Below are 27,187 nucleotides of genomic sequence, written 5' to 3' on the forward strand. Positions count from 1 at the left end.
AGATACTGAATTCGACTGTTACTGAAGTTTTTTCTATGTCACATGCATTTATATGACTTCTCCTGTGTGAATTTTTTCATGTTTATTACACATACCTCTGTCACTGAACATCTTCCCACATTCCATGCATCGATATGGCTTCTCCCCTGTGTGAATTCTTTGATGTCTAGAACATGATCTTCTGTCACTGAATATTTTCCCACATTCCAGGCAGTGATATGGTTTTTCTCCTGTATGGGTTCTTTGATGTAAACGTAGAGTTTTACTGCAACTGAAGCTCTTTGCACATTCTATGCACTGATATTGATTCTCCCCTGTGTGGGCTCTTAAATGTGAGCATAAATTTCGATTATGAGGGAAGGTCATTCCACATTCCATGCATTTATATGGTTTCTCCCTTGTGTGGGTTCTTTGATGGGAACGGAGGCCTCTACTCTGAATGAAGCTCTTTTTACATTCTAAACATCTCCCTCCCTAACTGTCATCTTTTGGCCTCTGAGGGAGAGAGAAGGCTGGCCCAGTTCCATCAGGGGCTAACCTGAAGAAAGAGGCTCCTCCCTCCCTAACTGTCATCTTTCGGCCTCTGAGGGAGAGAGTAGGCTGGCCCAGTTCATCAGGGGCTAGCCTGAAGAAAGAGGCTCCTCCCTCCCTAACTGTCATCTTTCGGCCTCTGAGGGAGAGAGTAGGCTGGCCCAGTTCATCAGGGGCTAGCCTGAAGAAAGAGGCTCCTCCCTCCCTAACTGTCATCTTTCGGCCTCTGAGGGAGAGAGTAGGCTGGCCCAGTTCCATCAGGGGCTAGCCTGAAGAAAGAGGCTCCTCCCTCCCTAACTGTCATCTTTCGGCCTCTGAGGGAGAGAGTAGGCTGGCCCAGTTCCATCAGGGGCTAGCCTGAAGAAGAAGAGCCCTCCCTCCGGTCCATCTGCCTTGGTCCAGGCCTCAGAGGGAGAGAAGAATGCTGGACCTGATTCCCTCCCTCCCTCACCATTCCCTTCTCCTTTTGTGTCGTGTCTTTTAGATTGTAAGCCTGTGGGCAGGGAACTGTCGGTTATCCCCTCTATTGTAAACCGCTCGGATTCCCAGTGATTGGGCGGTATATAAATAAAACCTATTATTATTATTATTATTATTAAACATTGATGTGGTTTCTCCCCTGTATGAGTTATTTGATGTAAATGTAAACTGTCACTACGAGAAAAGCTCTTGCCACATTCCATACAGATATAAGGTTTTTCCCCTGTATGACACCTTTTATGCCTATGTAAATGCACACTCTGAACAAACCTTTTTCCACATTCCATGCACTCATATGGCTTCTCCCCTGTGTGAATTCTTTGATGTCTAGCACATGCTCCACTATCACTGAAACTCTTTCCACATTCCATGCATTTATAGGGTTTCTCCCCTGTGTGGGTTCTTTGATGTGAATGTAGAACTGCATTCTGACTAAAGCTCTTTCCACATTCTGTTGGTTAGGATTAGATCCAAAATAGCTGACCCCCTTGTTGCCTCTTCCACCTTTTGGACCATGAAATAGTCTTCCAGGCAAGTGAGGAATTTGCTAGACCTTGAGGATTTGGCTGAGTTTGCCTTCCAGCAAATATCAGGATAGTTGAAGTCACCCATCACTACTACATCTCTCCAATTACTCCATCTGACTTGGGGTCTGTAGTAGACTCCCACCGTAACATCCTTGTTGTTTCCCTCCCCTTTAATTCTTATCCAGATGCTCTCCACCTGGCTTCCAGGATTAATGTCCTGGATCTCTTCACTGGTGTAAATGTCCCTGATGTGAGACTTGGGATTGCTCTGACCAAAAAATCCACAACAACTTAATGTAAAACAAAAAGTTTATTGTAAAGACTAATGGAGAAGCACCCTGGACCACGTCTATGCAGAATCTGAGGCACACAAAAGGGAAAATCTTAATTTAAACTGATCACTGACCCCCACCTTTTTCCTGTCCCTCCCAAGTTCCTCCAATCCCCCCCCCCCCAGCGGAAGTTGAAGCCCTACATCAAAGCAAACCCAAATGTAGGCATCATTTGGTCTCCAGACATCCTCTGCCATGGGAAAACTAGTGATGCCTTAATGACTTGTATCTGTGGAACCTCTCCAAGTCATAAATCTGTCTCAAGGTGTGAAATATTCTTCCTATTTGCCCTGCTTGCCAGTCTCTGCTTAAGTGACCCATCCGATTATAGAGCATGACCGCAGATGGACATTTCCCATAATGCCTTTCCAACTTAAATGACTTAATCTAATCTCTTTAACTCATCATGGCAGAACCCCGAATGAATAAATGAATAAAGGGGATTTCTGACACCTGACATATAAGGCTATTCCTTCTCCTTTCCTGTTTGGCCTTTACTTGCTGCCTCGGCGGCACCATCTGCGGAGCCAGTTCACATCCACTATTTTCCTCTCCCTTCCTGGACCGTGCCCTTCAACTGGCAGAAGAGACGAGATGACAACCTGTGCCTCCATTCCTTTCAGCTTCCTACCAAGCGCCTCGTAATCCCTTTTGATGTTCTTCAGGCTGTGTCTTGCAGTATCATTGGTTTCACGTGGACCAAAAGGAAGGGGTATTGGTCAGTAGGCTTGACCAGTCTTTTCAGCCTCTCTGTCACATCACGGATCTTTGTCCCAGGGAGACAACACACCTCCTGAGTATCCTGTATCGCGTGTGATGTTGCATCTATGTTATCTATTAAGCCAAACCCACATATTATTTTTCCTTTAACTTCTTATCCTAGTTTTGTTACTTTTTGTATAAGTAAAACTTAATTATTTGTTTTCAGAAAGCTTTGTTAAATCTATCCAGACTTCTTTTGGATATTGACATCTCTTAAAGTGTACACCCCTACCCCTCTCAATGATTACTGTTTTTAATAAGATTATTTTCTTTATTATTTATAATTTATTTTTCTCTTTTCTGGTGCCTTCTTCTCTCCCCTCTTCCTCTCACCTTCTCATCTTTTACCATTTTCTCCTGCATAATTCTCAAAAACTAATTGCAGCTATTTTTCCCCATTCTTTTTCCAGACAAGCTAGTTATAGTCCATTCCTTTTTCCCGTTGTTCATCATTTTGGATCTAAGAAGTTGTGTTTAATTTGTCTATTTCAATTGTGTCATAAACTTTAGCTATTATTTTATACTTAGGATATTTTTTGCTTTCCAGTTTTGCACCAAAGTTATTCTCATGGTTGTAATCAAGTAAAAAATATTTTTTCCAAAATCCTTGTCCAAATCATCCTCCCACAAGTAGATTTCTGGATGGAACTGCAGCCTCTTTTGAAGGTTAGGATTAATAACTTCATTTGCTTTTACCCAATAATTTTGAGTTTGCATATCCATAAGCAGTGGTAAAGTGTACCGGGTTCTTTGCAATACTTACAACATAAACTATCTAAAATATAAAAAACAAAAAATAACTTATCAGGCAACAAATATAAATAAAAATATGTTTTGTAAAAATTTTCCCTAAGATTCTGAGATGCCATGTGTTTTAGTCTTTTTGTCCATGCAATTTCCCACCTCTTTAATTCTATTAGATATCCAAAATTTTTAGCTCACTGAATCATATTCTCTTTAATAACCTTCTTTTAAACTCCACTTCAGTAATATTTTATAGGAATAGCTAATCCATTTAGGATTGTTTCCTAGCCAGATTTTTATCAAAAGCGCTCAATTCAGATTGAATCCTTGCAATTTAGAGTCCATTTTGTAACACTCTAGAATTTGCCTAACCAATAAATCTTGAAACCCTCATTATTTAGATCTTCTTGTATTTTTAATTTATCTTTGGCAGTTTTATCTTTTTGTAGGAGTTTCTCATAACTTAGCCAATTTGAACATTGTCTTGTTTCTCTCCCTTGAATTGCTTCTTGAGGTGAGAACCAAGAGAGGAATTTCGGTATAATTCTCACTTTATATTTCTTCCACAAAGAAGGCCTAATACAATGTGTGTTGAAGTCCTTATTCACCTTTACTTTTCCATAGCCCAAGTAGGCATGCCACCCAAAATGGAGCCCATCACTTTCTAATTCCAAGAGTTCATTATTTCCCAAGAGCACCCATTCTTTAATCCACATAAAACAACACACCTCGAAATAGTTTTAAATTCAGCACTCTGGGGCCCCTCTTTCTGTGGAATCCTGTTTTATTTTTAATCTAATTCTTGGTCCCTTTTCTTTTGTCAAATAAAATTGTTCATGTCCTGGTGCAAATTTTTTTTAAAAAGTATCATTGATTATTATCGGTAGCATCTGAAATAGAAAAAGCATTTCCGGCAGAATAACCATTTTAAATGCAGCTATTCTACCAAGCAAAGAGGTGGTTTTAATTCCAGTTATTCAATTTTCTTTTAATTTCATGTTTTCTTGTAATTGTTGTCAAATAGTTCAATTGCTTTTTAAAATTATTATACTTTCTTTTGTATTTTCATGCCCTATATATTACTTAGCTCATTTCTTTATCTTTTGCCATGTTTTTTGTAAGAATTATTGATTTTTGTTTAATTTACATCCTGTTATTTCCCCAAATTCATCTATTGTTTCAACTCTTTCCTCAATGTGACAACGCCTCAAATACTTAAACAGGGCTCTCATATCACTTCTTAACCTTCTCTTTTCCAGGCTAGCTCTCTGAGTCTTTCCTCATAGGGCTTCATGGTTTCCAGATCCTTCACCATTTTGGTCACCTTCCTCTGGACACGCTCCAATTTCTCAACATCCTTTTTTGACTTTGATATGATAGCCCTGTTTAAGTATTTGAAGTGGTGTCACATTGAGGATGGAGCAAGCTTGTTTTCCGCTGTTCCAGAGACTGGAACACAGAACAATGGATGCAGTCAAGGGGTGGACTGGATGGGCCTTGTGATATCTTCCAGCTTGATGAATCTATGGCTCTTTTATTTTAAATAGCTTACATTTTCCCTTGCCACCCCTTTGCCTCTCCTGAGCTGCAATTCTCTTACTGCCTCATTTACTTTCTATTTACCAGGCTGAGCACTATTTTCCTTTCGAGAGTAAACACTGGTGTTAAGCAGTTTTGCTTTGTCTTTGTCATCAGTTCCAGACTGTCCCTCTTTCTCTCTTACCCAGATGCCCTTCGTGTTCCCAGTGCAGATGGAAGACCTCAAGCACTTGCTCCTTTTCTGCCAGAGGGACAGCCTTCTTCCCATTGCTGGAAGTATTGCAGGGATGTAAACACAACAGAGATGCTCAAGAGCCCTCACTATTTGTGTCGCCATCCTGGATAGGCAGCAACATAGCGCTCAATGCCTTTAAGCCCCCACACAAAATACCAATTTGCTTTCCTTAAACATTTGGCAGGCCACCATAAAGAATTTGCACGGCACTTTTCAAATAAAAGTGCCAGAACCCCTCTGACTTGAATGTTATGGTTAATATAGGTCCAGCAGATGTAATCTTGTTCTCTCATTGTCCCATGTTTCAGTTTGTGCAGCCTAAGGCTATGGAAAGGATCCTTGGAGAGGTAAGAGCCACTATTAGTGTTCTGGACCTATGGCCTTTCTGGCTTATAAAAGCAGACAGAGGGGGACAGGCTGAATCGGAAAGGAAAGTGGCAAAGCCTCACTCACTGAAGATTAGAATAAAGCCAAAGAAGAAAGAAAAAACAGTCATCATACCGAAATATGTCCTGAAGAACATCTCAACAGAATTTACAGACAATGTGAGAAACAGATTTGCTTTATTAAGCATAACTGAGCAGAACCAGAAGAGCTATGGATAGAATCCAGGGATGTAATCAATAAGAAAGAACAACGGATAACAGACAAAACACTTCAAGCAGTAAAGGAGACAAAAAGAAAAAGAAAAGGAAAGATAGGAACAAAACCAGAACCATGAACACTAGTTCAGCAACTAGTGCATAAGGATAAAGAGAATTACTCTAATAAACCATGTAGAGAAGTGACAACCAATCCCACACTGAGGATCTGCAGTGCCCAGGGTTGCTTGGCAGGACCAGGAGCCAACATGAACTGTTCTTCAGGTCCATCTGCTTTGGGAGATGAGGGCCTCTTGCTTCCCAGGACTGGAAGATGGCACGGCAGCCGCACTGGCTCTTCAGTTCAGCCAGAGAGAAACCTCACAACTGCCATTGGGACCTCATTGCCCAAGAGGGCAATTGGCAGAACTACTCCAGGCAGGACTCAGGGCTCCTGCCAGGCAATTCTTTCCTTGCGCCTCCCAGGGACCAATGGGGGGATAACTTCCACTCAAGTTATTATGATCATCATTAATTTACTTATATGACTCCTTTCTCCCAACATAGGAACTCAATCTAAGTTCTCCTCTTGCTGGGCTTCTTGCAGGCAACCAGTTGGCTGCTCTGTGAACAAGCAAAGGCTGGAGTCCTTCTGTGTGTCTTTCCTTTAGGCCAAATCTTTCCGGAAGGTTTCGTCAATTGTCCAGTCCAACTGAAGTGCTTTCCACTTTCTATGCATTCATATGATTTCTCTTCTGTGTGGATTCTGCAAAGTATGTTTAAATGAAATTTAGACTGGAATATTTTCCCACAGACAGAACAGTTTAACCTTCTTTTTCCTTTATAGTTTTCCTATGGGATCAAGAGTTCACAAATAAAAGCCAAGGAGATCTTCTTCCCACTCTTTAACTGGTTTCCCTTTTGCCTTTTCAGTCCCTTTCCAACTCCTCTTTCTCCACAACTATCTTGGCTGTTTCTGAGGACACCATTGAGGCCTCTACAAAATTCTCCTTCTTGTGCTCATTACCTGCTTGAGAAAGAAGATTTTGTTAGTAGTTGAACACAGAAACCAAAGATCTAAGAAGAACATACTGGAAGAACATTCATAATACAATACAGCAAATTCTTAAAGTTAAATTTGAATTTAAACCTGAAATGTATTTATTGAATATGGTAGATAGAATTGACCCGGTTGTGGAGAGAAATATTGGAGAGTTTTATTATATATGGTTTCAGTGGCCACACTTTTAACAGCTAGAAAATGGAAAGACTCTGAAATACCTACAATAGAGGATTGGCTTTTGAAATGGTTGGAAATGAAGGAAATGGATAGATTGACAACCCTTATAAATCAGAGAGACATTGAGACAATAAATAGAGAGTGGTTACCCATAACTGATTTTTGTAAAATGTGGTACTGAGTGCAAGATGAATTAAAAATATATCAGATTAACAAATAAGAAAATGAGGTACAATTTACAAACAATTGAGTAAAATATTACTCATTTTCTTTAGAAAGAGAGCAAGGATATAGAATAAGATAGGTAAAATAAGACATTAATATAACTGTTGAATTCAGAGTTGTTTTATTGTTAAAGGTACTTTGTAGGTGATAATTTTTTGAAATGACAAAGGATATGACTAATACTGTTGTTTTATGTTATATGTAAATGTTTTATATAAATAAAATAGTAAAAAAAAACAACCTAGGATCTGATTGGGGATCAAGGTCAATCACTACCAACCTTCTTCCCTTTCCCCTCAGTCAGGAATGTTCATGGCAGAACACGGTTGGACTGGATCAGGGCCCTTGTGGCCTCTTCCAACTCTATGATTCTATGATTCTACTATCCAATGAAGGCAAAAATGTCACTTACCCACAGAGGCCACATTACCAACATCTTTCATCCTGACTTCCTTGTAGAGAGCTCTATGGCCCTGATCCAGTAGATCCCACTCCTCCTTAGTGAAATAAACAGCCACTTCCTCAAAGGAGACTGGGAGCTGAAAGGGAGAAAGTGACAAACCTTCTTTAATCACAGATGATCTCTTCTGAAAGTATGCTCCTACAAATAGAAATAATTTAGGTGGCTCTCCATGTACTTTTTAGTTCAAGAATTAAAAATTATTTTTTAAATAAGATTCATGACTTCAGATGAGCAAAAGAACAGAGTTTGCAGTCTTCTTATGGTCTACCTGCATGGGAGATCAAGGAGAGAAAACTGAAACCATTTTGTGGTCTATGAAGGTTTCTTAGCTGCTACACACTGTGAATTGTACATCATCTTGGGCTCAAGAAGTATTGAGAGGTGATATAGAAATGCTTTGATAGACATTGATCTACACCTTTTTAATATATCTAAATTATAATCTCTGACCTGCATCTTGATATCAAAAAGTACATCTTAACCTGAGTAGCTATATGGCCCTAGCATGTGATCTCCCACTGAAACAAGGGGAAACCATGGGTTTTGATATGTAAACAAATTTCCTTTCCCAGCTTTGATGAGATCATGCAAGGAGCTGCTAAGTGCTATCAGGAAAGATGCAATAAATGTCTTAAGGAAGTGTCTCTCTTTGTGATTGAGGGGGAACCATTTGAATCAGAGGAATGGCATTTGCATAGCCATTTGGGTCCCTACTCTGGCAGAAACATTTGGGTTAGATCAAAACATTTGGTTAAGATGTGAAATACACTTCAAACAGTTTCCTTTGATTGCCCTTTGTCTAGAGACCCTGTTAAACCCTTAAAGGGTCTCCCAAATTTAGGAATGTGCTGTGGCCAGCCATTCACTGCTGGTAGCCACTCACTGCTACTAGACTCTCTCACTGCTGGCAGCCAACAGCTATGTCAGTTTGAAGTCAGTTTCTCTCTGACTTGTCTGCTAAACCTTACATATTAAGCAGACCTGCAAACCCACCCACAAATTGGACATACCAAGATAGAATTTCTACATCAGGTGAGTATTTCCATTAGAAAGCCTAATATCTATCCCTCATTTACTACGTTATTTCCTGAGTCTTATATGAATGTATGAGCGAATGTGCCTGCATGTTTGAATCCGTTTCCAATAAATGAGACATTGGTTGTACTTAGAGCTTCTGCCTCATTTCTGGATTTCTAGTTCCTGGTATACAGATCGAAGGGGCGATCCCATCTGAGGTGTAGTAACAGGCCTCCTCTCGTGACTTTGAGCTAATTAAATTCCCCATTGATAATTTGGTCACTGTTTACTGTTACAGCTTTAAATAAAACAAAATGTCTGACAGGATACTCAGGAGGTGTGTTGTCTCCCTGGGACAAAGATCCTTGATGTGACAGAGAGGCTGAAAAGACTGGTCAAGTCTACTAACCAATACCCCTTCCTTTTGGTCCACGTGGGAACCAATGATACTGCAAGACACAGCCTTCACAACATCAGAATGGATTACGAGGTGCTTGGTAGGAAGCTGAAAGGAATGGAGGCACATGTTGTCATCTCATCTCTTATGCCAGTTGAAGGGCACGGTCCAGGAAGGGAGAGGAAAATAGCGGATGTGAACAACTGGCTTCGCAGATAGTGCTGCCGAGAAGGATTTGGATTCTTGGATCATGGGCTGCGGTTCCATGAGGAAGGACTTCTTGCAACAGACGGGTTGCATCTCACGCCGGTTTGAAGAAGGACAGGTTGCTTACCTGTAACAGTATTTCTTCGAGTGGTCATCTGCGAATACATACAAATGGGTTTTACTGCGCCTGCGCAGTGCTGTTCGGAAACTTCTGGAATCACTGGGCAAAGTTTACTTTGCAACATATAGAAACTTTTTGGCGGTAACTCCGCCCACCTGTTATAAGGCCCCTGCCTTCCCGCTCTTTCCCCAGTTCCGCAATTTTTCCGCCAAGCAGGCGATGGAAAGAGCCAATAAGAGCAGGACACTGAGGGGATGGACGGGTGGGATTTGTATGTATTCGCAGATGACCACTCGAAGAAATACCGTTACAGGTAAGCAACCTGTCCTTCTTCTTCGTGGTCTCTGCAAATCATACAAATGGGTTTAGACTGACAAGCTTAGGTAAACGGCGGAGGGAGTGTCCTGAAACCAAAGCTATGGTAACCAAGGTATATCACTGACACAATAAAAACCTTGAACCATAAAAGAGTCAGTCTTTGTTTGTGCACCAACACCTCAACACAGCAATAACATTGCAGAACCTGAGAAGGGAACGTAAGGTCATGCAAGACCAATCCCATGGCAATTTGTGCAAACCAACATTCAACAGGAATGTAAAACAGTGGCATAATTTACATAACCTTGTAAACAAACATCATCAGTAGTGCAACCAATGCAACCCTGAGACCAACACAGCCCTCCCGAAAGCTGCGTCTAGGATGGCCCTAGTGTCCAGCCTGTAATGCCTTATGAAAGTCAGAGGCTGGGACCAGACAGCAGTCTTGTAGACATCCTCTAAGGCAATCCCCGACAGGGATCCTGAGGGTTGTGACACTGCCCTTGTGGAGTGGGACCAAACCCTGCCAGGGAGAGGTTACCCAACAGTTGATAGCAGAGGTGGATGGTACCAGCCACCCATTGGAAAACCTCTGCGCGGACACAGGCAACCTCTTCATTGGTTCCGAGTAGCACAGAGAGGGTCTCTCAGACCGACTGGAGGCAGCAGTTATGTCTAAGTGAAAAACCAGCGCCCTCCTGGCATCAAGAGAGTGCAGGCTTCGCTCTGCGTCCAAAGTCAGGTTGGACGCCGGAGTAGGCAACACAATGTCCTGGCCCATGTGGGAAGCAGACAGTACTTTGGGCAAGAAAGTAATGTCTGACCGGAGAACTACCTACTCCTTGTGAACCTAAGGAAGGGCTGGTCCCTCCGCAAGGCACAAAGGTCGCCCGCACGGCGGGTGGAGGTGATGACCCCAAGGAAGGCAGTCTTCCAAGTCAACAATCTCAAGTCCGTCGTGGCCATCGGTTCAAAAGGCTTGGATTGAAGAGCGGACAGCACCGCCTCCAGGCTTCAAGCTGGTACCAGTACCGACCCAAGGGGGTGCAGGTTGGCACATCTCCTAAGGAACCTCTACAAGGAAGAGGCTAAGCCTCCTCCACCTAATGGCATAGGACCGCTGGGTGGATGGTTTCTGCATAGGCAGGGTCACAGTCCTCACCGCATCAGGCAGTGAGGCTAGGGCTGGATTCTCCAGGCCACCAGCAGCAGGCTCTCGATGTCCGGTTGGAGGATCCGGCCATCCTGGATCGACAGCAGGTCCGGACGGAAATCGAGGCGGAGGGAGCATCTCTTGGAGGTGGAGAAGAGACGCGAACCAGGGCTGCCATGGTTACCACGGAGCGATCAGGATCACATCCGATTGGTCTGTTGTCATCTTGGACACCACCCTGATGATGAGAGGGAAGGGAGGAAAGGCGTAGAGCAGCTCTCCCGTCCAAAGGAAGGCGAACGTGTCTCCGAGGGAACCGTCCGTTCGCCTCCCGGAGCAGAACTGGGGAAAGTGGCTGTTCCATTCGGTCGCGAAAAGATCAACTTGGGGGGTCCCCCACCGGTCGAACAGGTCGCTGACCATCTCCGGATGGAGCCTCTACTCGTGGCACCGGAGGAGATCTGCTTAGGCAATCCGCCAGGTCGTTGTTCTCTCCCGGCAAGTGAATTGCGTAGAGGAGTGTCTGTCTCTGGATGAACCAGCTCCAGACGCGCAGAATGAACTCGAGCAGGGTCCTGGATCTGGAGTCTCCCTGCTTGTTGATGTAATACATCACAGTGGTGCCGTCTGTTCTCAGGAGGACCACCTTGTCCGCGACAGCGGATTTGAATGCCCTCAACGCCTTGTCGGCTGCCAGCATCTCCAACATGTTGATGTGGAAACGTTGTCCCGGGCGGACCACTTGTCCCTGACAACGAGGTTGAGCAGGTGGGCGCCCAGCCTTCCAGGGAAACATCTGTTGTCAAAGTCATTTGAGGCTGGGGTTGATGGAAGGGCATTCTGATGGAGACGCTGAAGCAAGCCAATCACCATCTCAGAGAAGCGGCCACTGGCCTCAGTGCCGTGAGATACCTGGTCGGGGAGTCCTCCATCAGTCTGAAGACTGAGGGGACCGAGAGGAAACAGGCCCGAAGGGGTCAGAGGCGAAGCCTCACCCACGGCGTCACGAACGTTGTCAACGCCATGTGGCCTAGGGCTACCTGGACGTCTCTGGCCCTCACCTTTCTGTGGGAGATGCAAGGCTTTAGTGAAGCTGCCAACGCCTGAAAAGGGTCTGGAGGGAGAAAGGAGGAGCATCCTTCGGAGTCGGGGATGGCCCCGATGAACTTAGCCTGCCTGGCTGGTGTGCAGCGGCTTTTCCTCGCAGGCAATCAGGCCGAGGGGCGCCCAGGGTGCAAGGCGAATGAGACTGTCTCCTGGTGCTCCTGCTGTGAGTCGGCGGCAACAACAGTCGCCAAGGTATGAAAAGACTCTGTAACCCCTCTGATGGAGGTATACCACCACTGGAGCCATGTACTTCGTGAGGACCCTCTGGGTCGTGGCTTGGCCGAAGGGAAGTATGTTGGCGAGGGATCTCCGGTGGGACTCTCGACTTCCGATGTGGAAGTGGGCTTCCCCCAGGTTGAACATCGCGAACCACCGGCCCTGGTGGAGTAGAGTCCGAATAGAGGCCAAGGTTACCATCCGGAACCGGCGGTAGTGGGAAAGCCTCAAGATGTCCAAGAACCGGAGGGGAGAGAGACGAAGTGCGCAGGAACCCCTCGGGTTCTCTTCTTCCCCCGGTCGGTATCCTGACGGCGGGACCTCCGATACTGCGGGTGGTGGTGGTGTTGCAACGGCCAGAGGAGGAGGAAAACTGAGAGGGGTAACGTCACCTCTGGGAATCCTGCTGCTGAGACTGTCGGTCTTGCTGGAAAGACAGTTGCGCCTGACCTTGGGGCTGCCATGGTCGCTGTCTCTTCCGGACGGGCGAGATGGAGGCCGACGACATCCCGTGGTTCTTGGCCGCCTCTTTCATCTTGAAATTGCGGTTCAGGAGCTCGTCGGTCTCAGCATGACAGAGACCAGAATCGTCAAGTGGCATGTCCTCAATAGCTGTCCTGACGTTGGTGTTCAGGTCAGATCAACGCAGCCATGCATGTCGGCGCAGAGCCATCGATGCCGCCATGGCCCGTCCAGCGCAGTCAGCCACATTTGTGGAGGCAGTGATGAGCTAGCTCCTGATGGAGCGGGCCTCATCTATGATCTCCACCAGGCGCCTCTAGACATCATTCGGGACGCCAGGGATGATTGGCAAAATCCTCTCCATCGAGGTCTGGATGTAAGCCCCCATGTAGGCATTGCTGGAGGTGTTGTCTGTTTGGGGATGAAGGTCTGCTGTGTCCCTTCGACTATCGCCAAATTTTTTTTGGGGTGGCCGGTCAACCAGAAACCGCTGGATGGAGAGATCTGGTACAGGGATTCGATCCTGTGGGATGATCTCACCAAGGAGGCCAGCACTCTCAGGGCCGCCTGACGAAGGTCTCCAGGGACGGCAGCAGCGGGATGGATGGCGGGGACGGTACACGGCCGTGCACCCTGTGTTTGACTGGGTCGTGAGCCTTCTCCTCGGGGAAGGGAAGCCAAATATCCAGGGACCTTGGCATCTTGATGATGTGCTTGTTGAAAGAGCGGCCATCATCGGTGGGAGAAGAAGGCTCGCAGTGGTGCAACCTCTGAGGAGAAGCCTGGATGGAGGCCTCATCGTCTGATGGGTCCTCCAGAGTTGACAAGATTTCTGGCTCAGAGACGGTGTCTGATGCCAGTGGGAGATCCGGCACCCGGACTCGCGTGGGGGATCCGTCGGAAGCTGAAAAGCTGACAATTCCACAGCGGGCCGCTACGACTCGGATGTTGAAACCCTCGCATGCAACACTGGGAGCTTGTCTCTCTCAGGAGCCATAAGACGGAGATTCAGCCTCGTGAATTTTCTGAAGGATCCTCATCAGACGGTTCATCCTCGCCTGAGTGAAGGGTCAGAGGGAAGGACTCCCTCCACGGAGGTCTGGCCCTCTCCGCATTGACGCGGACAAATTTCACAGTCGAAGGCAGTGGGGTGTCGAGCGCGGAAACCGCATACGATGCCGACGACTCCTTCGGGCGAGAAGAAACCGGAGTCGGAGTCTTTTGGATGGAGAGCGCGTTTTGTGCGAAGCGCGCTCCTCGCCCTTGGAGGACGCCACCGACTCACCTGGTAATGGGTGGATTTGGGCCTCTTGGGCGTGGAGTTGTCCAAAGCCCCCTCGGAGTGCCTCTTCTCAGAGGATCCCGGCGTCTCGCCCCACTCCTCGGCGGGGGAGGGATTGTCCGGCAGGTCTGACAGGACAATGCTCCCTGAAGGCTGAGGCTTGGTCGCCTTGCCCTTGTCCTCCGGTGCGGCGTTCATTGATGGCACCCAGGGTGCCCCCGTCTTGGGCGGCTTGGGGGGCGTGATGGGACGCCTTCGACGACGCCTTGGAGGATGGGACCGGCACGGCCAGGGCCTCTGCATCCGCTCGTTCCTTCGAGCGCGAACCCTCCGGGGATGCCTTCCTCCCGGACTTGGCCTTGAGCTCAGAACCCTCAGTCCCCGACGTTATGTGGGGGCGCTTGGAGGGTCTGTTGGTGGCGCTGGGTTTGAATGAACCATGAGCCACATCCGCTCGATCCTTCGAGCGCGAGCCCTCCGGAGACGCCTTTGTCCCGGACTCCATCCTGGGCTCGGAACCCTCAGTCCCCGACGTATGTGGGGGCGCTTAGAGGGTTTGTGGTGGCACTGGGTTTGAATGAACCATGGGCCACATCAGCTTGATCCTTCGAGCGCGAGCCCTCTGGGGACGCCTTCCTCCCGGACTCCGTCTTGGGCTCGGAACCCTCAGTCCCCGACGTTATGTGGGGGCGCTTGGAGGGTTTGTTGGTGGCACTGGGTTTGAATGAACCATGGGCCACATCCGCTCGATCCTTCGAGCGCGAGCCCTCTGGGGACGCCTTCCTCCTGGACTCTGTCTTGGGCTCAAAACCCTCAGTCCCCGATGTTATATGGGGGCGCTTGGAGGGTTTGTTGGTGGCACTGGGTTTGAATGAACCACTGGCCACATCGGCGGTGGTGGACGATTCAGCCACTGGTGGGCAGACACCACGCTGGACACACTGGCCCGGGAAGAAGAAGCAGGCGGCGTAGCCGAGGGAGCCGACGATGAAGGGAGGGGGCCCCCCTCATGGGTCTTGGCCTGGTGGATGGCCGAAGTCAGACAGGACTCACAATTCTTCCGAGCCTGGGAAGAGAGGGGCTTGCAGGGTGGACAAGTCTTCGGATCGTTGTCCTTTGCCAGATGGGCACCTTGTCTCCGCAACATCACACTTTGAAAGGTGCTGGAGACCTTCTTCCGAAGAAACAAAAGCGGAAGGAAAGTCCAAAATCGAGGTCAACAAGCCGAGAGTCCGAAGTTATCAGGGGCGGGAGACAACGAATGGTCAAAAACACAGTGATTCCGATCAAGCTAAAGAGCGAGCGAAGTTCCCTGAAGCAGCTAGCGCGGCGGAAAAAAGGAACTGGGGAAAAGAGCAGGAAGGCAGGGGCCTTATAACGGGTGGGCGGAGTTACCACCAAAAAGTTTCTATATGTTGCAAAGTAAACTTTGCCCAGTGATTCCAGAAGTTTCCGAATAGCACTGCGCAGGCGCAGTGAAACCTATTTGTATGATTCGCAGAGACCACGAAGAAGAAATACTATATCCACAGCATTCTCTTCATCTACCAAGCTGGTAATTTTATCAAAGAAAGAGATCTGATTTGTCTGGCATGACTAAAACCCATGTTGACTTTTTGTGATTGTGGCATTGCTTTGTATCTGCTGGGGATGTTTTGACTTGGATTTCCTGCATGGCAGGCGGTTGGACTGGATGGCCCTTGTGGTCTCTTCCAACTCTATGATTCTATATGTTCACAGACTCTCAGTTTAATTATCTGCTCCAGAATCTTTTCTGGGATTGAGGTCAAACTAACTGAAGGATAATTGTTGGGATCCTATTTTTCCCCTTTTTGAAGATGGGGACAATGTTGGCCCTCCTCCAGTCTGCTGGGACTTCTCCTGTTCTCCAGGAGTTCTCAAAGACTGTTATTGCCAATGGCTCCGATATTACATTTCCCAGTTCTTTTAATACCATTGGATGTAGCTCATCTGGTCCTGGAGACTTAAATTCATTTAGATTAACAAGGTATTCCTCTACTATCTCCTTACTTATTCTGTGCTGAAATCCCCCTATTCTGTCCTCTGCTCCATTATCTTCAGGTTAAGTACCCTTTCCCTTTTCTGAGAAGACTGAGGCAAAGAAGGTATTGAGTAATTCTCCCTTTTCTCTGTCTTCTGTTAGCATTTTGCCATCTTCTCCACGCAGTGGCCTTTCCGTTTCCTTCTTCTTCCTTTTGCTGTGGACATATCCATAAAAGCCCTTTTTGTTGTTCTTAACCTCTCTAGCAAGCCTGAGTTCATTCTGCGCTTTAGCTTTTCTGACTTTACCCCTACACATGCCTTCTATTTCTTTGAATTCCTTTTTTGTGATTTCCCCATTTTTCCATTTCTTATACATGTTCCATTTAAAACTTAGCTCAGTTGAAAGTTCCTTAGTCATCTATCCTGGTTTCTTGAGACACCTCCCGTTTTTCTTTCTCACTGGAACTGTTTGAAATTGTGCCTTCAGTATCTCTCTTTTGAGAAACTCCCATCCGTCCTGAACTCCCTTCTCTTAATTGATAATAATTAATTGATATTAATTAAAAAAGAATGTTGTCTTCCAGGCGAGGCCTGTTGTTGCTGGCCTGCCTCTCTCCCCCTAAAGATGGTGGTAGGGAGGAGGGCTCTTTGTCTTCAGGTCAGGCCTCTCTCCCCCTCAAGATGGTGGTCGGAGGAGGGCTCTTTGTCTTCAGGCCAGGCCTCTCTCCCCCTCAAAATGGTGGTTGGAGGAGGGCTCTGTCTTCAGGTGTCTTCAGGCCAGGCCTCTCCCCCCTCAAGATGGTGGTTGGAGGAGGGCTCTTTGTCTTCAGGCCAGGCCTCTCTCCCCTTCAAGATGGTGGTCAGGAGGAGGGCTCTTTGTCTTCAGGCCAGGCCTCTTCCCCCTCAAGATGGTGGTTGGAGGAGGGCTCTTTGTCTTCAGGCCAGGCCTCTCTCCCCCTCAAGATGGTGGTTGGAGGAGGGCACTTTGTCTTCAGGCCAGGCCTCTCCCCCCTCAAGATGGTGGTTGGAGGAGGGCTCTTTGTCTTCAGGCCAGGCCTCTCCCCCCTCAAGATGGTGGTTGGAGGAGGGCTCTTTGTCTTCAGGCCAGGCCTCTCTCCCCCTCAAGATGGTGGTCGGAGGAGGGCTCTTTGTCTTCAGGCCAGGCCTCTCTCCCCCTCAAAATGGTGGTTGGAGGAGGGCTCTGTCTTCAGGTGTCTTCAGGCCAGGCCTCTTCCCCCTAAAGATGGTGGTTGGAGGAGGGCTCTTTGTCTTCAGGCCAGGCCTCTCTCCCCTTCAAGATGGTGGTCAGGAGGAGGGCTCTTTGTCTTCAGGCCAGGCCTCTTCCCCCTCAAGATGGTGGTTGGAGGAGGGCTCTTTGTCTTCAGGCCAGGCCTCTCTCCCCCTCAAGATGGTGGTTGGAGGAGGGCACTTTGTCTTCAGGCCAGGCCTCTCCCCCCTCAAGATGGTGGTTGGAGGAGGGCTCTTTGTCTTCAGGCCAGGCCTCTCCCCCCTCAAGATGGTGGTTGGAGGAGGGCTCTTTGTCTTCAGGCCAGGCCTCTCTCCCCCTCAAGATGGTGGTTGGAGGAGGGCTCTTTGTCTTCAGGCCAGGCCTCTCCCCCCTCAAGATGGTGGTTGGAGGAGGGCTCTTTGTCTTCAGGCCAGGCCTCTCCCCCCTCAAGATGGTGGTTGGAGGAGGGCTCTTTGTCTTCAGGCCAGGCCTCTCCCCCCTCAAGATGGTGGTTGGAGGAGGGCTCTTTGTCTTCAGGCCAGGCCTCTCTCCCCCTCAAGATGGTGGTTGGAGGAGGGCTCTTTGTCTTCAGGCCAGGCCTCTCTCCCCCTCAAGATGGGGGTCAGGAGGAGGGCACTTTGTCTTCAGGCCAGGCCTCTCCCCCCTCAAGATGGTGGTTGGAGGAGGGCTCTTTGTCTTCAGGCCAGGCCTCTCTCCCCCTCAAAATGGTGGTTGGAGGAGGGCTCTTTGTCTTCAGGCCAGGCCTCTCCCCCCTCAAGATGGTGGTTGGAGGAGGGCTCTTTGTCTTCAGGCCAGGCCTCTCCCCCCTCAAGATGGTGGTTGGAGGAGGGCTCTTTGTCTTCAGGCCAGGCCTCTCCCCCCTCAAGATGGTGGTTGGAGGAGGGCTCTTTGTCTTCAGGCCAGGCCTCTCTCCCCCTCAAGATGGTGGTTGGAGGAGGGCTCTTTATCTTCTAGGCCTGGCCTCTCTCCCCCTCAAGATGGTGGTTGGAGGAGGGCTCTTTGTCTTCAGGCCAGGCCTCTCCCCCCTCAAGATGGTGGTTGGAGGAGGGCACTTTGTCTTCAGGTCAGGCCTCTCCCCCCTCAAGATGGTGGTTGGAGGAGGGCTCTTTGTCTTCAGGCCAGGCCTCTCTCCCCCTCAAGATGGTGGTCAGGAGGAGGGCACTTTGTCTTCAGGCCAGGCCTCTCTCCCCCTCAAGATGGTGGTTGGAGGAGGGCTCTTTGTCTTCAGGCCAGGCCTCTCCCCCCTCAAGATGGTGGTTGGAGGAGGGCTCTTTGTCTTCAGGCCAGCCGTCTCTCCCCCTCAAGATGGTGGTTGGTGGAGGGCTCTTTGTCTTCAGGCCAGGCCTCTCCCCCCTCAAGATGGTGGTTGGAGGAGGGCTCTTTGTCTTCAGGCCAGGCCTCTCCCCCCTCAAGATGGTGGTTGGAGGAGGGCTCTTTGTCTTCAGGCCAGGCCTCTCTCCCCCTCAAGATGGTGGTTGGAGGAGGGCTCTTTGTCTTCAGGCCAGGCCTCTTCCCCCTAAAGATGGTGGTTGGAGGAGGGCTCTTTGTCTTCAGGCCAGGCCTCTCTCCCCCTCAAGATGGTGGTCAGGAGGAGGGCACTTTGTCTTCAGGCCAGGCCTCTCTCCCCTCAAGATGGTGGTTGGAGGAGGGCTCTTTGTCTTCAGACCAGGCCTCTCCCCTCTCAAGATGGTGGTCGGAGGAGGGCTCTTATATTATGCCTATTATATCGTATTTGCTTTGTTGAACTGGAGTTCAAGTTCATCTTGCTTATTTCCCATTCTCTGTGCATTAGTGTAGAGACATCGCAGACCATGGGTCCCATTTACTTGCTGCTTGTGCAAGTTTATTTGCCTCCCACTGTTGTGTCCTTGCACTTTTTTTCTTGTTACCTCTATGTCTGTTTGACTATTTTCTCCAGCCCTTTTGCCTTCCTTTATATTGTCTCCCTTCCCCACGGGGATTGGGAACACAGGGGCTTTATAAGGGATGAGCAGAGTTACAGCAAAAAAGTTGCTAAAAGTTGCAAAGTTAACTTTGCCCAGTGATTCTAGAAGTTTTCGAACAGCATTGCACAAGTGCAGTAAAACCCATTTGTATCATTCGCAGAGACCCCGAAGAAGAAATAATATATCCACAGCATCTGATCTTATAAATATTCAGTGTGGTACAAGGCAAGGATGCCCACTGTCACCTTTATTATTTTTGTTGTACATCGAAGTTTTGAATAATAGAATAAAGGAAAATCCCAAGATCAAAGGTGTAAAAATAAAAGATAACCAGTGGAAGTTAAATGTATTTACTGATGATCTAATATGTTATATCGATGACCCCTTCATAATTTGCAACATTTATTAACAGAAATAAGGGAATTTGGAAAATGTTCGGGATTTCTAATTAATCAAGATAAAACTACTACTATTCTTAAAAATGTGAGTAAATCAAAGAACTAGAAATTCAGAAAGTATATGGACTTAAAATTGTGAGGAAGACTAAATACTTAGGAGTGACTATTACTAAAAGAAATATTGATCTTTTGATTAATAACTATGAAGAATTGTGGAAAGACTTAAAAAAAAGATTTAGAGAAATGGGCGAAATTACATCTCTCGTTATTGGGGAGGGCATCTGACATTAAAATGAATGTACTTCCGAGAATTTTATTTTTATTTCAAAATCTCCCTATTATCTCCAATGATTAATACTTGGATAAATGGCAGAAAGTATTATCTCAATTTCTTTGGCAGGGCAAAAAAGCAAGGATAAGCTGGAAACTTTTAATGGATGATAAGAATAATGGAGGGTGGGCTTTACCAAATATTAAACTGTATTACCATGCCTCATGATTAAAATGGATTGAAGATTGGGTTAAGCTTGATAATGATCGGGTTCTATGTTTAGAAAAGAATAATACGCGACATGGTTTTCATGGCTATATGTGGTACGACAAAGTAAGAATTGACAGAAATTTTGAACATCATTTTATTTGTCGTGCCCTATTCAGCGTCTGGAGCAAAATTAAGAAACAATTGTATAGAAATATACCAATGTGGGTCTCTTCCTACGAGGCGTTATCCCATAGTTCTAGAGATGGTAAGGAAAAATGGCTAAATTACAATGATCTATCTATAAAGGAATTTGATGGTACATGTTGGAAACTTAAGATGAAACCATTAGAACAGTTACAAGAGATCAATAAAAATATAAGCTGGTTCTCTTACAATCAACTATATTCAAGATTTAACCAAGATAGTAAAGAACCAGGGATAGGAGAAGAAAGTAATGAGTTGGATATAATCTTTTTTGATACAAAAGGGTAAAATATTTAGAAATTTTATAAAGTATTGAAAGGACGTGATTTGGAATCAGAAGAGATAAAACATGTAATGATAACATGGGCAAGAGACATATGTAAACCAATAGATTTAGAAACCTGGAAATGTTCGTGGAAATTAACAAATAGATTCACTCTCTGTCAAAATTTAAAAGAAAATTATTTTAAAATGCTGTACCATTGGTACCTTACACCCAAGAAATTGAATCTTATTTACAAAACTAAGTCGAGTGCTTGTTGGAAATGTGGTTACTCAGAACCTAATTTCTATCATTGTTGGTGGGAATGTCCAAAAGTAAAAGAGTACTGGGTTAATATTTGTAACTTAATTTCGGAAATACTGCAAGCTAACGTTTCTTTAAAACCTGAAATTTTCTTATTAAATATTATAGAGAATAAATTACATAATAATATCAAAAGAATATTATTGTATATGGTAACAACCGCAAGGATTTTGCTTGCAAAATATTGGAGGAATAATCAAGTACCTACGAAAGAAGATTGGTTGGTGAAACTTAGACAAAATATGGATATGGATTTCTTGACCTCACTTATGAAAAACAAATCCACAAATAATACGATTAGTGACTGGGAATTCCTTTTTTGTGATTTCCCCCTTTTCCCATTTCTTATACATGTTCCGTTTCAAACTTAGCTTGGTTGAAAGTTCCTTAGTCATCCATCCTGGTTTCTTGAGACACCTCCAATTTTTCTTTCTCACTGGAACTGTTTGAAATTGTGCCTTCAGTATCTCCCTTTTGAGAACGTCCCATCCGTCCTGAACTCCTTTATCTTTTAGTATTTCTGACCATGGAATCGCCCTCAATACTTCTTTAAGTTTACTGAAATCCGGTCTCCTAAAGTCTAGGATGCGTGTTTGACTATGCCTGGCTTCTCCTTTCCATTGCATAACAAACTCCAGGAGAACATGGTCACTTCCACCTAAGGATCCCACCACTTGCACCCGATTAACCAAGTCATCCTTGTTGGTTAGGATCAGATCTAAAATAGCTGACCCCCTTGTTGCCTCTTCCACCTTTTGGACAATGAAATTGTCTTCATGGCAAGTGAGGAATTTGCTAGACCTTGAGGATTTGGCTGAATTTGACTTCCGGCAAATAGCAGGATAGTTGAAGTCACCCATCACTACTACATCTCTCCTTTCTGACTGTGTGGTCATCTCTTCTAGGAAGGCATCAACCAGTTTTCTGGAAAATGGCCCAGGAGACCAGCTTTCCAAAGAGCTATGCACCAAATTCACTAGTAAAGAATAGATGGGAGTGGCGCAACAAGCCATACAAATTTCAGATAGATAAACTACCTGTATTCTGGCAAACAGTCTGGAACACCAGCTTTCTAAGGTGTTGTGAGGACTGCTCCTGTAAAGTCCTCTGATTGATTCCCCAACAGCACCTCCTCCTCTCCATGTTTAAAGAAGGAAACAGTGAGGTTAGGTTCAAGCAAAGAAAGATCCACCTCCCGGCCTTATCGTCTAACCTGAATTTGCTGTGAGAACCTACCCCCAGGCATTTACACTGATATATTTTACAGGTGACTAGACGGAGTCAAGGGAGCCGAGGCTGCCCTGAGTTTGCAAGACCTAAGCAGGCAGCAGGCAGGTGATGACTGTGGCTCTTGGAGGCCTCTCATTCATAGGGTCACCATGAGTCAAAGTTTGACCTGATGGCAAACAATGACAACAAAGTAATCCCCCCTCTAATTTCTTTTAACCTCCCCTGAAGACCTACAAATGAGTGTTGAGATAATTTGAATAATAACCTCTTTTTAAAATATATACACATTTCTTTTACTCTAACTTCCCTCACTCCCTTGGTCTCCCAGGCAGAGTCCAGCCAGAATCTCGGGGAAAGGGAGGGGAGAGAAGGAGGGTGTTTGAGAAGCCTCTTTCGCCAGCACCAGCATTATCGCAAGGCCAGCCCAAAGAGCCCTGGTGGCGCATTGGTTCAATGCCAGTATTGCAGTCACTCACTCACAAGCCACAAGGTTGTGAGATCCATTCCAGCCAGGCTCAGGGTTGACTCATACTTGCATCCTTCTGTAGGTCGCTAAAATGAGTTCTCAGCTTGTTGGGGGCAATTAGTTTACACCTTGTAAACCACTTAGGGAGCACTTAAGTGCACTGATAAGCTGTATAGAAATGTACTTGCTTATTGCTATTGCTATAAAGGAGGAGGACTTGTTTTTTTAATTCTACCCACCTACTCAACTTCTGTTTACATCTTTGAGCCAAAACCCTTAGCAGAAAAAATCCAGTTTGAGACTGCTTTAATTGCTCTCGCACAGTGCTAGGGAATCCTGGGAATTGTAGTTTATTGTGGCACCAGAGCTCTCTGACAGAGGTGAAACATCTCTCAAAACTACAGTTCCCAGAATTCCCTGGCATTGAGCCAGGGCAATGAAAGCACTCTCAAACCGGATGATTTATGCAGTGTGTTTTGGACCTAAGTCATTTCAGAGGGCAAAGAGGATCCTGGACTATTTCATCCCTCCCCCCTATTTCTAAATAAAATTATTTCCCCACCTTTACTATTTATTATAATAATAATAATAAAAAGGGAATGAAGGGATCAGAATAAGTGCTAATGAAAGAAGGGCTTTATTGAAACAGTAAGTGTTGTTTCTGCCATTAAGTAGGGCAAGGGAAAAAAACCCGGGGCCACTCTGGCTACTAAAAGGGCAAATCAGCATCTCTTGGAAGCCACAGGGAAGGGCTTTACCCAGTGACACTGGCAACTTGAAAGTCATACTTACTGGAAACCTGTAAGTGTTGAAACTGATGGTGAACTCTGCATGAAGAGAAAACAGGGCTTGCTTGTCAACAACTACATCTGATGATAAAAGTGTATTCCAAGAGAACTATGAATTTTTACACGGGAAAAGGCATGTGATCAAATATAGGCTATTTCTCAGGGGATTCATAGAGGTAGGGACTATTACGGAATGCAAAAAAGGCAGAGTGGCCACGAATGCAATTTGAATACAATTTGAAAGGAGTACAATTTGAAAGGAGGGTGGTAGCAGGAGGAGGCCGACAAACCGTTCCAAACCATTCCACTTCCACACAATCTCCATGCTTAGCAAAACCTGCTGCTACTGCTGCTGCTGCTGCTGATCTTGAGTTAGAGGGGCTCTCTGCCCCTTCTTCCTTCTCCATCAGCCCCAGGACACCTACCTTCCCTTCCTGGAAATGATGACAGAATATACAGCTTCTATCTTTAACCCATGTTAACATTTTCTCCCTCTCTAAGATGTTGAGCTTGCTGTCTACTGAACGCTTTGATGACAAAGAAGGACTGAAGGAAACATACTCTCTCTCTGTTCCTGCAACCCTTAAAACTGCAACCCTAGCAGGCCTCTTACAGACGATCCCAAGCAAAAAGACTGGTTGGAGGACTAATTAACTACAGTATTTTTAAACATAGGAGCCTTAAACACTTTTTTCTGACTTGGAAAAATCTTATGGCACAGAAGATTGCAATCATATACAGTCTTACCAGGGAGTAAGCCCCACTGAATGTATTGGGGGAGGGGAGAGCTACTTCTGAGTAGACCTCCAAAAGACTGTACTATAACTGACCCCCCCACACACTTCCAAAGGAGTCACAAAAGAGGCACCCCTCCCTTACACAACACTGGGAAAGACAATGGGGAGATAAATGGGGAGAGAGTTGTACTTCTTTCTGTGCAGTCCCTTGAAATCCTAAATGTCCCATTGCTGGACCTATGTGTCGTAAGGCTGAACAAAGTGTGTGTGTGGAGGGAAAAGAGAGATACTGACTTGTGGGTGCTTCCTAGGTCTCCCGCACCCCCTCTTCAGTGGTTTGGTGCTGGCAGGATGCTCCTGGGCTGCTGCTGCCGCAGAAGAAGTGGAAGGCTGGTCGGCTCCGGCGCTTGGTGCGCTCATTACCAAGGCTCCATTCACTCGCTGAGACGGCTCTCTTTCTCTCCCGCTCACTCGCTTCTTCCCTCTTTTTCTCCTTCCCAGCCTGCTGTATGGCGCCTTGAAGAAAAGGCAGTCAGAATGTTCCAGTTTTACTGCAGTAAAGATTTCTTTCTTCTAGACTACAGTCCTGAATGCACACGAACATACGTCTGTGTGTGTGTATTTTTTTAAAGTTGGATAAGGAAAACTGCCTGTAACATACTCTATCATACCCAAACATTCCAACATGAAATAATATTAAAATAACACAAACCCTGCAGTTCAAAAGTTAAATATGTGGAAACCTGTGGTTACTGGCTAATGAGTGGATAATAATCCAAGCAAATCTTTTGCTTTGGAGTAAGCTCACCTTCTGAGCTGCTTGAGATGGACTCTTGTTTGTGCTTCCTTTTGGTCTTCCTCTTGGTCTTTTAGGAGATGGCTCTTCCATTGGTAGCTATACAAAGGAAGACATGTTACTGGGGCAACGACCCAAAATACCAGCAACAGCACAAATCCAACTGTGTCACTAAATGAATAATTCACTTTTAAAATCTATTTTCAAAAATAATCTTTATTAAATTTAAGATCAGATTAATACATCCAATAGTTTTTTATTAATCAAAGCTGTTAATATATCCACCTCTCCTAATAATAATAATAATAATAATAATAATAATAATAATAATAATAATAGGATTTATTTATATGCCACCCAATCACTGGGAATCTGAGTGGCTTACAACAGAGGGGATAATAGACGGTTCCCTGCCCTCAGGCTTACAATCTAAAAGACGCAACACAAAAGGAGAAGGGAACGATGAGGGGGGTGGGGATCAGGTCCAGCATTCTTCTCTCCCTCTGAGGCAGATGGACTGGAGGGAGGGTTTGACTTCTTAATCGAGGCTGGGCCCGGTGGCGTTTGGCCTGTCCTTTCTCTCTCTCTAAAGCCAGAAGATGACAGTTGGAAGGAGGGAGGGGAGGGTTCTTCCTCTTCAGGCCCAATGGCGTTGGGCCTGTCCTTTCACTAAAGCCAGAAGATGACAATTGGGAGGAGGGAGGGGAGGGCTCTTCCTCTTCAGGCCCAATGGCGTTGGGCCTGTCCTTTCTCTCTCTCTAAAGCCAGAAGATGACAGTTGGAAGGAGGGAGGGGAGGGTTCTTCCTCTTCAGGCCCAATGGCGTTGGGCCTGTCCTTTCACTCTCTCTAAAGCCAGAAGATGACAATTGGGAGGAGGGAGGGGAGGGCTCTTCCTCTTCAGGCCCAATGGCGTTGGGCCTGTCCTTTCGCTCCCTCCCAGGCCTTATAGAATCATAGAATCATAGAGTTGGAAGAGACCGCACGGGCCATCCAGTCCAACCCCCTGCCATGCAGGAAATCCAAATCAAAGCATCCCTGACAGATGGCCATCTAGCCTCTGCTTAAAGACCTCCAAGGAAGGAGACTCCACTACACTCCGAGGGAGTGTGTTCCACTGTCGAATCAGGAAGTTCTTCCTAATGTTGAGGTGGAATCTCTTTTCCTGTAGCTTGCATCTATTGTTCCGTGTTCTAGTCTCTGGAGCAGCAGAAAACAAGCTTGCTCCCTCCTCAATATGACATCCTTTCAAATATTTAAACAGGGCTATCATATCACCTCTTAACCTTCTCTTCTCCAGGCTAAACATCCCCAGCTCCCTGAGTAGTTCCTCATAGGACATGGTTTCCAGACCTTTCACCATTTTAGTCGTCCTCCTTTGGACACGCTACAGTTTCTCAACATCCTTTTTAAATTGTGGTGCCCAGAACTGGACACAATATTCCAGGTGTCCATGATCTTCTGTATCTATTCCTCTATATTTGGCATGTAGTCTAATTTCCAACTTTTTGACAATAATAATCCAGTGGCTGTAACTAAGTATAGAACTATTCTCCAATCCTCTTTTTTTCTGTCTCTGGACCCATAAAGGAAGTCATATTTAGGAGACCATGGGCTAATTCCTGGACCATGGGCTAATTTAACTTCAATATTTCTTGTATTTTTGTGTGTATTTTATACCAGTATTTTTAATTCTGGAGCAGGAGCACCACATTATGATAATGTGAGCTCTTCTTTTAGTGACATTTCCAACATTTATTTTGCCCTAATCTATAATATATTTTAGCCAATCTCAATAGTGTGTAATACCACCTCTTAATTATCTTTATGTATAGTTTTTTGTGGGTTTTTCGGGCTATGTGGCCATGTTCCAGAAAAGTTTTTTCCTGATGTTTGGCCAGCATCTGTGGCTGGCATCTTCAGAGAAAGAAGATGTAATTTTCTTTAAGATCTTTAAGATCCTGGGATGCTGTGAATTTACTAATCTTTTCCCATGCATTTTCCCGGTTTTCAAAGGTGAGATTATGGCCTATTTCCTATGCCTATTTTATCATATATCTTAATGTCTCCTGCTCCAATTCTCATTTCAGTAATATTTTCTATAGTTTAGACACCTTCCCCTTATCTTTTTCCCAGAATATTTTGTCCAACCCATTTGTAGTGGGATTGTAGTTGCAGTTGTTGTTGGGGATAGCTCTGTATGCAAGGCCTCCTGGAAGAGGAGCTATCTTCTGAGAGAAAGCCTCTATTGCATAGAGGCCAGAAAACGAGGCCTAGAATAATTAGAAGGGGCAGGCTGAGCACGCCACTGTGCTTTATGGTACTGTGGTTTTTGACTGGTGACTCCCAACCTCTTGCCTGTAAG

General features: G+C 45.9%; 1 protein-coding gene across 7 annotated transcripts in view; it reads right to left on the minus strand.

The window, feature by feature from the left end:
* Positions 1-5,696: 5,696 nt before the first annotated feature.
* The window catches only part of LOC149284527 (uncharacterized), a 109,519-nt gene continuing 88,028 nt past the window's right edge, over positions 5,697-27,187 (minus strand). For 5 of the 7 annotated variants that reach the window (XM_089496531.1, XM_089496532.1, XM_089496525.1 and 2 more), the window contains 4 exons: positions 24,837-24,923; positions 24,323-24,544; positions 7,609-7,735; positions 5,697-6,761 (listed from right to left, as the gene is read on the minus strand). In XM_089496531.1, the coding sequence (XP_089352657.1) occupies positions 6,661-6,761; positions 7,609-7,735; positions 24,323-24,544; positions 24,837-24,923 (537 nt within the window). In that variant the 3' untranslated portion in view covers positions 5,697-6,660. The remainder of the gene's footprint in view (positions 6,762-7,608; positions 7,736-24,322; positions 24,545-24,836; positions 24,924-27,187) is intronic. The other 2 variants (XM_089496526.1, XM_089496528.1) reach the window with 2 other exon arrangements.

Source organism: Sceloporus occidentalis, unplaced genomic scaffold (assembly GCF_023333645.1).
Source record: "Sceloporus occidentalis isolate IW3139 unplaced genomic scaffold, rSceOcc1.0.p SCAF_91, whole genome shotgun sequence".
Taxonomy (NCBI): Eukaryota; Metazoa; Chordata; class Lepidosauria; order Squamata; family Phrynosomatidae; genus Sceloporus; species Sceloporus occidentalis.